General features: G+C 32.8%; 1 protein-coding gene across 1 annotated transcript in view; it reads right to left on the bottom strand.

Moving 5' to 3' along the window:
* LOC111053136 (endocuticle structural glycoprotein SgAbd-1-like) overlaps nt 1-12,500 on the bottom strand; it is a 21,408-nt gene that overhangs the window by 6,648 nt on the left and 2,260 nt on the right. Inside the window, exon 2 of the mRNA XM_039438419.1 lies at nt 1,256-1,421. Coding sequence (XP_039294353.1) covers nt 1,256-1,421 — 166 coding nt within the window. The remainder of the gene's footprint in view (nt 1-1,255; nt 1,422-12,500) is intronic.

The following is a 12,500-nucleotide window of genomic DNA, read 5'->3' on the forward strand; positions in this document are numbered from 1 at the left end:
CACAAAATCGTCAATTTTATCAAAAACGTTTTGTCATTGGAAGAGGAAAAATGGTTAATTTCATCAGATAAGCTTTGTCATTGGATGAGAGTGAATAGTTCATTTCATCAAATAAGTTTCCTCATTGGACCACACAAAATTGTTAAGTTCATCTGATAAGTTTCGTCATTGGATCAGAGAAAATCGTTAATTTCATCAAAAAAGTTCCATCATTGGATGAGAGTAAAAAGTTTATTTTATCAAATACGTTTCCTCATTGCACCACACACAAAATCTTCAAGTTCATCAAATAAGTTCCATCAATGGACCAGAGGAAATCATTAATTCCATTGAAAAAATTCCGTCATTGGATGAGAGTAAATAGTTAATTTCATCAAACACGTTTCCTCATTGGACCACACAAAATCTTCAAGTTCATCAAATAAGTTTCATCATTGGACCAGAGAAAATCGTATTCTTCAAGGAAAGTTTCATCATTTGACTAGATAAATTTGTTAATCACATCAGATAATATCTATTACATTTGAAAATCTTCAATGAGGTTATTCATTGATAGATACAATATAATTCTCAACTATGAATGATTGGGGGAGGAACAACAGGCTTAAAGCCCAAAACTGTTCCTTTTCAAAATTTGGGTAGAAATTGTCCAAAAAAAGGTCATGTTTACACTTCATGATTTTTGTCCAATTTTTAGTCCAAAAATTAACTGACTCAATATTACCAGAGAGCAGAAAGTCATATGTAACATGTACAGAGTGTCCCACAAGAGGTGTGACACCGAAGTCCATCGATTCTACATGAAATTTGCTACAATAATGTCCAGTAGAATATTTTCTTATCAACCTTACTTTTTAAGATTATATCGATGCATTATTCTTGAAGAACTTCAATAACTAAAAAACTATCAGTCAAAATCACATGATTAGTTCAAACTATGTCTAAACTGTGTTTGAGTTTTAACTAACAGCTTATGCATCTCTGTTTAAACTGAGATAGTGCATACGGACTAAGAGGAGTAACAATCAGTATCAGAAGAACGTTTATGAAACATAGGATAACTATAAAGCAAAGAGAAGAAAACTCGTTTCAAAACGTTCAGTCAAGTTTTTTTTCAACATAATGGTGAGATCAAGATTTTGCCTATCATTAATCTTCCAATGAACTAACGATTTGAAAAATTATTCAAACCAACATAACAGAACGTTGTTACCTAAATAGTTGACTGACATTGAGAAGAATAACTCATCCTCACCTGTGATTGGTTGAGGCCGTTTGAAGGGGCGTGGCCCCGTGGGAAATCCGGTGATGGTGGGGATAGGCACGAACTGAGCCCCTTGAGGGGGCCCCCCTCTTTCAGCTGTCAGACGAAATCGGGTCGGTCTAAACTGGGCACTGCACAATGTGCCCCAAAATGTTAACTGCAATTGAAACAAAGCAGAATTGAAAAAAAACATGAATAGTTTAAAAATGAGTAACACTTTTAATCTAAATAACACATTAATCAATTTTGAAAAGCAGTTAATATTCTCTGTGCAAGCTATTTACTTACAGAGACAGGTTTGTCTTTAGGATACTAATTTGTGTGATTAATACATAATTTGTTCGATTCAACTTATCCAATCTAAGTAGAGCTCCCTGAGTATAATGATAATAATATCGATTGATCTGGCTGGCTCAGGTCTGGTGTCAGAGTTTTCAGGTCGCAACTGATCAATTTCAGGGCCCCTGACTTGACCTAACGACTGCTTTTTAAGTAGCCGGGACCGACAACTTAACGTGTTTATCCGAAACACGGGAGTGGCCTGAGATAAATATGTTGCCTGGGCCAGGATTTCGACCCGGCCTCTGAAGGCCTCATAAAGCCAGCATCTGATCCACTCTCTGAGTAATAAATATCATGATGACTTGATGCAATTCTCAAAATAATTGATGTATCTGGTTTTGTTCATCTGCCTCAAATCTCACACAAACTGAAGATAAAGCATGAATATAATTATTATATCGCATAGCTCATGATACTAGGCTATCCACGATTCCTTGTGATGTAGTCATTCTCTTGTATCAGCACGGGAATACTCAATTCCTGTGCTACAAACTCCTGATTTGGACAGAAACAAAACTAAACAGTTTGAAGATAAACGATAAATAGTGAATGAAGTGGGGTTAAAACGCAAAACCATTAAGCTAAAATGACAACGATCTGTTGTTCAATCACAATCACATTTATATGATCTGTACTTGTTGACCGAACGAAGTGAGGTCTAAGATTCAAGTCGACGGTTTGGCATTTCTCTTGATGTTTAAATGTTTAAATGTTTAAATGTTTAAATGTTTAATGTTTAAATGTTTAATGTTAAATGTTTAAATGTTTAAATGTTTAATGTTTAAATGTTTAAATGTTAAATGTTTAAATGTTTAAATGTTTAAATGTTTAAATGTTTAAATGTTTAAATGTTTAATGTTTAAATGTTTAAATGTTTAAATGTTTAAATGTTTAAATGTTAAATGTTTAAATGTTAAATGTTTAAATGTTTAAATGTTTAATGTTTAAATGTTTAAATGTTTAAATGTTTAAATGTTTAAATGTTTAAATGTTTGAATTTTAAATGTTTAAATGTTTAAATGTTTAAATGTTTAAATGTTTAAATGTTTAAATGTTTAAATGTTTAAATGTTTAAATGTTTAAATGTTTAAATGTTTAAATGTTAAATATTTAAATGTTTAAATGTTTAAATGTTTAAATGTTTAAATGTTTAAATGTTTAAATGTTTAAATGTTTAAATGTTTAAATGTTTAAATGTTTAAATGTTAAATGTTTAAATGTTTAAATGTTTAAATGTTTAAATGTTTAAATGTTTAAATGTTTAAATGTTTAAATGTTTAAATGTTTAAATGTTTAAATGTTTGAATGTTTAAATGTTTAAATGTTTAAATGTTTAATGTTTAAATGTTAAATGTTTAAATGTTTAAATGTTTAAATGTTTTAATGTTTAAATGTTTAAATTTTAAATGTTTAGATGTTTAAATGTTTAAATGTTTAAATGTTTAAATGTTTAAATGTTTAAATGTTTAAATGTTTAAATGTTTAAATGTTTACATGTTTAAATGTTTAAATGTTTAAATGTTTAAATGTTTAAATGTTTAAATGTGTAAATGTTTAAATGTTTAAATGTTTAAATGTGTAAATGTTTAAATGTTTAAATGTTCAAATGTTTAAATGTTTAAATGTTTAAATGTTTAAATGTTTAAATGTTTAAATGTTTAAATGTTTAAATGTTTAAATTTTTAAATGTTTAAATGTTTAAATGTTTAAATGTTTGAATGTTTAAATGTTTAAATGTTTATATGTTGCGCATTTACGGCGAAACGCGGTAATGGATTTTCATGAAATTTGACAGGTATGTTCCTTTTTAAATTGCGCGTCGACGTATATACAAGGTTTTTGGAAATTTTGCATTTCAAGGATAATATAAGAGGATAAAGGAGCCTCCTTCGGAGCCTCCTTCATACGCCAATATTAGAGTAAAATTCAGACTACAGAATTATTCATCATAAATCAGTTGACAAGTGATTACACAGATGTGTGGAGAAGCCAGTCTATTACTGTATTTGTAAAAGGTCTATAGTTTCAATCAAAGACCTTGAAGAGGTATGCATCTTTAAGCTGGGTTCACACCAAAGTTATTAACAAAATGGTTATAACTTAATCCTTATAGATTCTATTAGATTGAACGGGAGTTGACAAACACAGAATGTTCATCATGTGTATGATAAGTTATGTTCAATCTAATATAATCTAAAAGGATTGAGTTATTAACATTTTTTTAATAAATTTGGTCTAATCGCAGCTTCAAGGTTTGGTTTCAATATTTTGTTTTGCAGTCATGGTATTATTATGCGTGCCCATCAGTATCAATATTCTCACATTCGAAGAAACTAATTTAATAGGTGAATAAAAATAAAACAAATGAACTAAATAATGCTAGAAAAATTATAATATTTTTGATTCTAAAAAAATAATTTTCATTAGATAGAAAGATCATCACGGAACTGGATGAGTTATATAATATGAAATACAAATTCAAACGTGAACTGAGTTCGTTAACATTTAAAACAGTTGACATCTGGTACTTCTTGTGGATGAGAATTCTGCGTGAGGTCTACTGTTCACAGAACTACTAGTGTAGTTATATTCAAAAATAAATAAATAGATAAACATTGTTCATAGCTTCTCTCATTCTCGGTTTCATTTAGTACTATAGTGCAATTCAGTTCAAATGTTGAAGCATTCGTTGAACGAAGAACGTTAATGATGTTACATACAAAGAATGCTGTAAATTCAAGTGGATTCTACGCTTTCTACCACTTTGTTTGTCAATCAGTGAACAAGATCAAGTTGCTGACATTCAGATTAGCACTTGCCAAACATTTTCAAACTCTACAGATATAATCACGGATACTGTATTCAAATATCCGTGTTATAATGTGAGTATTTCCTAATTCGTTGACTTTTATGAATGGAAGTTGACAAGCGGCTAAAAACAGGACTGTGAAGACAAGCGGCTAAAAACAGGACTGTGGTAACAATAGCGAGGTGAGATATTTGCAAAATGTATTGCAAACTCCAACCTACATTCGAATGTATGTGATACAAAACTTGAATCAATTTAGTGTCGCCAATTTGTGGGTTGTAGGGAGTTGAAAGTGAAACAAGTTATTGCAAAATTTTGAAAGAAGTCTTCTTCGGATTCAGTTAATGGCAACAGATAAAGCGCAGTAAAGTTATAAATCTGAAGAAGATCAACTTGTTTGACAACGAAAACTTTCACATGTTTTGTCATGGTTTTATCAGTGATAGATTGAGGATCATGATTGTCTCTATCAATGTATAACCTGGAATAATTGATCAGGTGCGACCTGTAGCCAACCAGGTCACTCGATATTTATTAATTATTTTTTCTAAAAATAATAGGTTGAAAGAAGAAAATATTTATTTCTTCTCACCTTGAATTATATTGTCGATCTGATATGTTTAAGGTGTTTAAACTGTCAACTATTAGGTTATAAAGAACAATAATAAAATTCTCTGTCGACTTTGAATCTCATCGACAAATAATTTATTGATAATACCTATGATTATTGAAATACCTTGATTTGATAGACATTCGATACAAATATATTCTTGACTAGCCGTCAGGCTCGCTTCGCTCGCCATATCCGTCTAGCCAGGGGGCTCCGCCCCCTGGACCCCCGACTGGATCGTCCAAGAATGAGATCAGCAGGCTCGCTTCGCTCGCCTGCATTTTTCATCTAAGCATTTTTATCATATGTTAGGACAATCCAGTCGGGGGTCCAGACTAAACGGATATGGCGAGCGAAGCGAGCCTGACGGCTAGTAATATAATATTCCCAGGATTGAAGTAGCAGTGCCCAATCAATTTTTCCGCGATAAATGCATTCAAATCTTCAACTTGGTGCCAACCTAACAAAGTCAACTCAACTTAATGCCAACCTGACAAAATTATTAATTTAGTTGCCAGTTAACAACTGTTTCGAAGAGGTACTCTATCTAGATTGTAGTTCTATAGTAACATATGATATGGAAATTTCAATTATAATTAAGAGATTGGGAGAAGAAGAATATACATGCTAAAAGACGAACTTTAAACCCTTAAAAACAAACCTTAGAGTTAAAATATTGCCAAAAGATTTCTTAGTGCGCCTCTAAAGGGCCAACTGAACGTACCAAGTTTGAACGTTTTTGGTCCGGTAGATTTTTAGTTCTGTGAGTGAGTGAGTGAGTGAGTGAGTCAGTCAGTCAGTCAGTGAGTGAGTGCCATTTCGCTTTTATATATATATAGATTTGATAGACATATGGCTACCAACTATATTGAGGTCCAGGTTACTAGTAGTTCTATGAACAGTGGACCTCACGCAGTTTTCTCATCCACAAGTATTTGATGTCACCTGTTCTAGTTGATTCAGTTGAATCACAATTATTCACAGTTGAATCTTGTCACTTGTCAGCTGATTGATTATGAATGATTCTATAGTCTGATTGGTCCTATCTTTAAAGTAGATGATAAATTTCATCTAAACAGGATTAAGTAGTCATAACTTTTATTTGTTTATCTATTTTTTAATGATATAGTGATATCAGAGGATGGAGCAGTTTCTTTTCTTTTCATATTATCCTTAAAATGCAAAATTTCAAAAAACCTTGTCCATACATCGACGCGCAGTTGAAAAAGGAATATTCCTGCCAAATCTCATAGAATTCTATCAACGCGTTTGGCCGTAATCGCATTAAAAACAGACAGAAAAAAGCAAATCGAGTTGAAACATAGACCTCACTACCTTCGGTCAATAATGGTTGTTCTGGATTTACTGTATATTATATGATTTTTGATTTATTGTTATTTTGGAAAATTAACACTGATTTGATTGATTAGTATTTGATTAACGTTGGTGTTGCTATCCTTGTCTATCATTCGACAAGGTGACAGCGCTATCATTTTATAGCTCAACCACATTGCCAGATCGTTTTTAACAATGTAGGCAAATACCGGCAACTAATTAACGAAATATTTAATCTCATTCATGGAAATTTATCATTTAATCAATGAAGAATAGGCCTTCATTTTCTTGACATTCTTGTGCATACTTGTACAAGAATGAACAGTTAATATTAGCCTACATCAGATATACAAGTATCAGCTATCCTCTAAGGTAAAAACAAGGCAGAGAATCGGCAACTATGTTCTCCGTTCTCCCGCCACTGCCATTACAACGTTGACATCATTATAGTCATGATTGTTTTCTAGGAAAATAATCCAGTATCTAGTATTTGATTAACGTTGGTGTTGCTATCCTTGTCTATCATTCGACAAAGCTGATAGCGCTATCATTTTCTAGCGAAATATTTGATCTCATTCATGGAAATTTATCATTTAATGAATGGAGAGTGGGCCTATATTTTCTTGACATTCTTGTACATACTTGTACAAGAATTAAAAGTTAATATTAGTCTACATCAGATATGCTAGTATCAGCTATCCTCGATGGAAGGTAAAGGCAGAGAATCGGCCACGATGTTCGTCTATCTTACTCCACTGCCTTCATATCAGCTATCAGATTATAACAATTAGTCATGATATTATTGATGGGAATATCTCAAGTCTTTTCCGATTCTACGCAGCCTAAGTTGAATTGTGTTATTGTCAATCAAATTGAACAATCAGTGTCTGTATCGAATATTTGAATTTAATAGCATCCAATATTATTCGAATTAATGCTCCAGGTCACAAGGAATTTTCCCACAATTTTTCATAGACACGGATTTCGTAATGGATAATCCCACTCCATAAAGCTACGGAGGCTTATCTCAATCCATTAATCTTAATCGACCGGGGTGGGTATCTAAACAGGATTAAGTAGTCATCAATTTTTATTTATCTATCTATTTTTCACTTTCCTTGCCCTATAACCATAGGTAAGGAAAGTATTGCTTTTCGAAAAAAATTAAGGTACAACAATTTCTAAATTTCTATACGTTTCAAGGTCCCCTTAGTCCAAAAAAGTGGTTTTTATCTATCCATTTGTTAATACAATATGACAAATCATATGAATATGATTATTTTAAGTGCCATCATGAAATTATTCCAGTAGAAATATTGAATAAAACCAGAGCAAATGCTCATGAGCAAGAGCATGGAGCATAAGGTTTTGCTCATGAGCAAAAGGTAGAAACAATAGCATTTGCTCATTTTTTTATGAACAAGCTTTACCTTATACTCCTACCTTATGCTCCTGAACTCTGGAGCAAATGCTCACGTATTTTTAAGATTTTTCATCAGCTGATTCGCTTTTGTAGCCTTACTTTGTTTTTATAGCTCACGGAAGCGCTAAATATGCAAGTAGGGGGCACCGCTTGTGTTTGCGTCGTCTGCTCTGTTTTCTATTTATGAATAGAGTTATAGGTTAGTTGAGTTTAGAATATTTTGAAATAATAGCGTGAAAAAATGTCATCTCTATAATAATCTTCAGCATATTCTTATAATATCAATAGCTTCTTATAATCGTCTACACTCTCATCTGCTTAAATGCCTATTTTCTATTTTGTTATGGCTATCTTTATAACAGATGTAAACTATCTTTTGTATTCATTCTTTTTCAAGTAGGCGTACTTCCAGTCATTAAATCGTCAATATCTCAAGAAGCATTGGTCTTCAGTGAATTTTAAGGACATCGTTGAAAAGGACAAAATTTCACATTGATTTGAGGTATAAAACATGCCAAAGTCGATTATTGAGTAGTATTTTTTAGCGGTCAAAGTTGAAAAAGAGTGATTTTTGAAGTTTTTTTAAAAACTTCAGACACATTTTTCTCGTTTTTTTCCAGGGAACGAAATAATTTTTATAGCACTAAAACTCCCTTTTTACTTTCCTTGCCCTACTACCATAGGTAAGGAAAGTATTGCTTTCCAAAAAAAATTAAGGTACCCCAATTTCAAGTTTTCTATACGTTTCAAGGTCCCCTGAGTCCAAAAACATGATTTTTGGGTATTGGTCTGTGTGTGTGTATGTGTGTATGTGTGTGTGTGTGTATGTGTGTGTGTGTGTATGTGTGTGTGTGTGTATGTCTGTGAACACGATAACTCCATTCCTAATTAACCGATCGACTTGAAATTTTAAACTTAAGGTCCCTATACCATGAGGACCCGACAATAAGAAATTCAATAAAATTCAATTCAAGATGGCGGAAAAATGGCGGATAATTACTAAAAAAACCATGTTTTTCACGTTTTTCTCGAAAATGGCTCTAACGATTTTCTTCAAATTTATATCATGGATAGCTATTTATAAGCCCTATCAACTAGCATAAGTCTCATTTCTGGGAAATTTCAGGAGCTCCGTAATATTCTTGAGAAAAATGGCGGAAAATGACTAAAAACCATGTTTTTCACGGTTTTCTGGAAAACGGCTCCAACGATTTTCTTCAAATTTATACCATGGATAGCTATTTTTAAGCCCTATCAACTGGCATAAGTTTCATTTCTGAGAAAATTTCAGGAGCTCCGTAATATTCTTGAGAAAAATGGCGGATAATGACTAAAAATCCATGTCTTTCACCGTTTTCTCGAAAACTGCTCTAACGATTTACTTCAAATTCATACCATGGATAGATATTCATAAGCACTATCAACTGGCATGAGTCTCATTTCTGGGAAAATTCCATGAGCTCCGTAATATTCTTGAGAAAAATGGCGGATAATGACCAAAAACCAGGTTTTTCACGGTTTTCTCGAAAACGGCTCTAACGATTTTCTTCAAATTCAAGCCATGGGTAGCTATTCATAAGTCCTATCAAATGACATGAGTTTTTTCCTTGGAAAATTGCAGGAGCTCCGTAATATTCTTGAGAAAAATGGCGGATAATTACTAAAAAAACCATGTTTTTCACGATTTTTTCAAAATAACTTGACCGATTTTTTTCAAATTCATACTCTGTATAGTTATTTATCAGCTCTATTAACTGGCATGAGTCTCCTTTCTGGGAAACTAATGGGGGTCCACCCCATCCTTGAGAAATGGACTTTGTAACCTCCTTCTCGTGCATGAGGTAGGTAGGTAGAGCAGTTCATAAAAAGAACACATAGTCGAGATATTTCATCTGTAGAACAGCTGTTTTGACGACTTTAAAAAAATGACGACTAAAAAAATCATTGAATTTCACAATTTACACAAAGGAAAAAGTACTCTGAAAACAATTATATATACACATATTATACAAAAGTCTGATCGTAGTTTCGAATATGAGCAAGGAAAGTTGTGTGAGTGTACCACACCAGATTTTTTGATTATCTTTCGAATGAGACCAAATACAGGTGTCTAGCTCACTACTAGACAATAATCGACTTTGGCATGTTTTATACCGAGGTTTACACCTTATCTGGGACACCCTGTATATTTTGTTAATTAATTATATTTCTACATTGTTAAAAAACGATCCAGGAACGGAGCAAAACGAGAAAGAGATAGCGCTATGCGCTTTGTTGAATGATAGACAAGGATAGCAATACCATTGGTAATCAAATACTGCCATTATAACGTGGACCTGACTATAGTATTAGTGAAAAGAGAGACCCATATCACAGGAGTGGAGTTTATATTATTTACAGTCAGTTTATATTATTTTTTGATATCTGGTTCCAATAGAATGAAGTGATTAACCTGGGAACAATACGATTTTCTCTTACCTGAGATAAAGACATGCACTTAAGCACTCACTAATCCATTATTAGGCTATTAATAGATTAGAATTGGTAGTAGTGAACTGGTATATACGTGTGAACGATCTCTTATATTATTTATTATTTTCGTCATCATTTATTATCCAGCTTCTCTTCTAATGAGCGCTATAAAGAATCTCTCAATGAAACTTTCAAGACTAGAGATTGTGGTGATCATAAAAAAGTTCATAGAATTGTAGGAGAATAGAAGAAGAAGAAGTGGAAGAGGAAGAGGAAGAGGAAGAAGAAGAAGAAGAAGAAGAAGAAGAAGAAGAAGAAGAAGAAGAAGAAGAAGAAGAAGAAGAAGAAGAAGAAGAAGAAGAAGAAAGAAGAAGAAGAAGACAGGAGAAGAAGAAGAAGAAGAAGAAGAAGAAGAAGAAGAAGAAGAAGAAGAAGAAGAAGAAGAAGAAGAAGAAGAAGAAGAAGAAGAAGAAGTTGAAGAAGAAGAAGAGAAGAAGAAGAAGAGAAGAAGAAGAAGAAGAAGAAGAAGAAGAAGAAGAAGAGAAGAAGAAGAAGAAGAAGAAGAAGAAGAAGAAGAAGAAGAAGAAGAAGAAGAAGAAGAAAGAAGAAGAAGAAGAGAAGAAGAGAAGAAGAGAAGAAGAAGAAGAAGAAGAAGAAGAAGAAGAAGAAGAAGGAAGAAGAAGAAGAAGACAGGAGAAGAAGAAGAAGAGAAGAGAAGAAGAAGAAGAAGAAGAAGAAGAAGAAGAAGAAGAAGTTGAAGAAGAAGAAGAAGAAGAAGAGAAGAAGAAGAAGAAGAAGAAGAAGAAGAAGAAGAAGAAGAAGAAGAAGAAGAAGAAGAAGAAGAAGAAGAAGAAGAAGAAGAAGAAGAAGAAGAACTGGTGTGTATGAGAGGTAATCATGGATAGAATAAATTGATGAAGGGCAGGCTATTCCTGCAGGTTATTCTTCTAAACAAAAGACTATTCATTGAATCTTCTGAGACTCTGAAAAACACATAGAATCTTGTTGAGGATTTCACAATGCATGATTTTCCCTGTTTGAATGCATATTATTTGAAAGATCAACGGTAAACGATCGATAGTTGCACACTGATTCAACCAGAGTTAAACTCATTAACTTACTCTATGTGCCGGTTGTACAAAAGCCGGTTAAATTTTAAGTGTGATTAATTCCACAAGAATCAGAGTAGTCTTCTCTTTTCAAAAAAGCCTCCTCCGATTGGTTTTCGTTGCATTTTATCATAATTGAAATGTAACTGGCTTTTGTTCAACCGGGCTTCAATTATTTTATTTTCAACAGTGACATTACAAGCCCCTGTTGCAACAGTAACACTATGAGTCCCTGATTGGTTCTCGTGGAGTTAACTACTGTTAAAATTTAAATGAATTTTGTGCAACCAAGTCTATGAGAAGTAGAACGAGAATTTGTTCAATACCCAGTAACCACTGTCGTCTATTGGTAGAATTCAGAAATACATTGTCGACCAATCAGGAGAAAGAAGGCGGGGCTTCATATTATTCCTTTTTGTGGGCGTGGTTGGAATCTGAGTCTAGTTCGTGATTGGTCCGTTTTCTCTACTCTCATGGAGAGAATAATGTAAGAGAGTTCTTTCCTCTCATTTTAAGTATCTCGCTCTTTTGTGTAGCCTACTTTTAATTTCAATAATCTTCATGTTTTTTTTTTTGTTTTTTTCCAATATATAGTTTTCATTTTTTCTCTATTATACACTTTTTGGCTCATTTTCATTCTCTCTTCCACTCATCTACTCTCTTCCTATCTTTGTTCAAAACTCCCTTCCTTTTCTCTATTCCAAAACAAAGTCAGTTTGATAAATTTCTGATAGATGTTCAGCTATAGTGATGTCCACGTTATAATGGCAGTATTCAATTAACATTGGTGTTACTATCCTTGCCTATCATTCAATAAAGCAACTAGCGCTATCTCTTTCTAACTCTGCAATGTTGCCAGATCGTTTTTCAACAATGCATGCATATAATTAATTAACAAAATATAATATTCAATTTCAATTATAGAAATGTATTATTTAATTATAGGAAAACATATCTTCTTAACGATTGAAATAATAATTCTGATGATGATGCCTACATAAGCTATTAGGCTTGTGCGTGTGTAATGAATAGAATAGAATGAATGCCTTTATTTTTGACCTAGGAGGGCGAAGTTAGGGCGCAGTCGGCCCTCTCTTACACTTAACCCTCAATGTGTGAGACGGATGATGATGAGC

This window comes from Nilaparvata lugens, chromosome 11, assembly GCF_014356525.2.
Source record: "Nilaparvata lugens isolate BPH chromosome 11, ASM1435652v1, whole genome shotgun sequence".
NCBI lineage: Eukaryota > Metazoa > Arthropoda > Insecta > Hemiptera > Delphacidae > Nilaparvata > Nilaparvata lugens.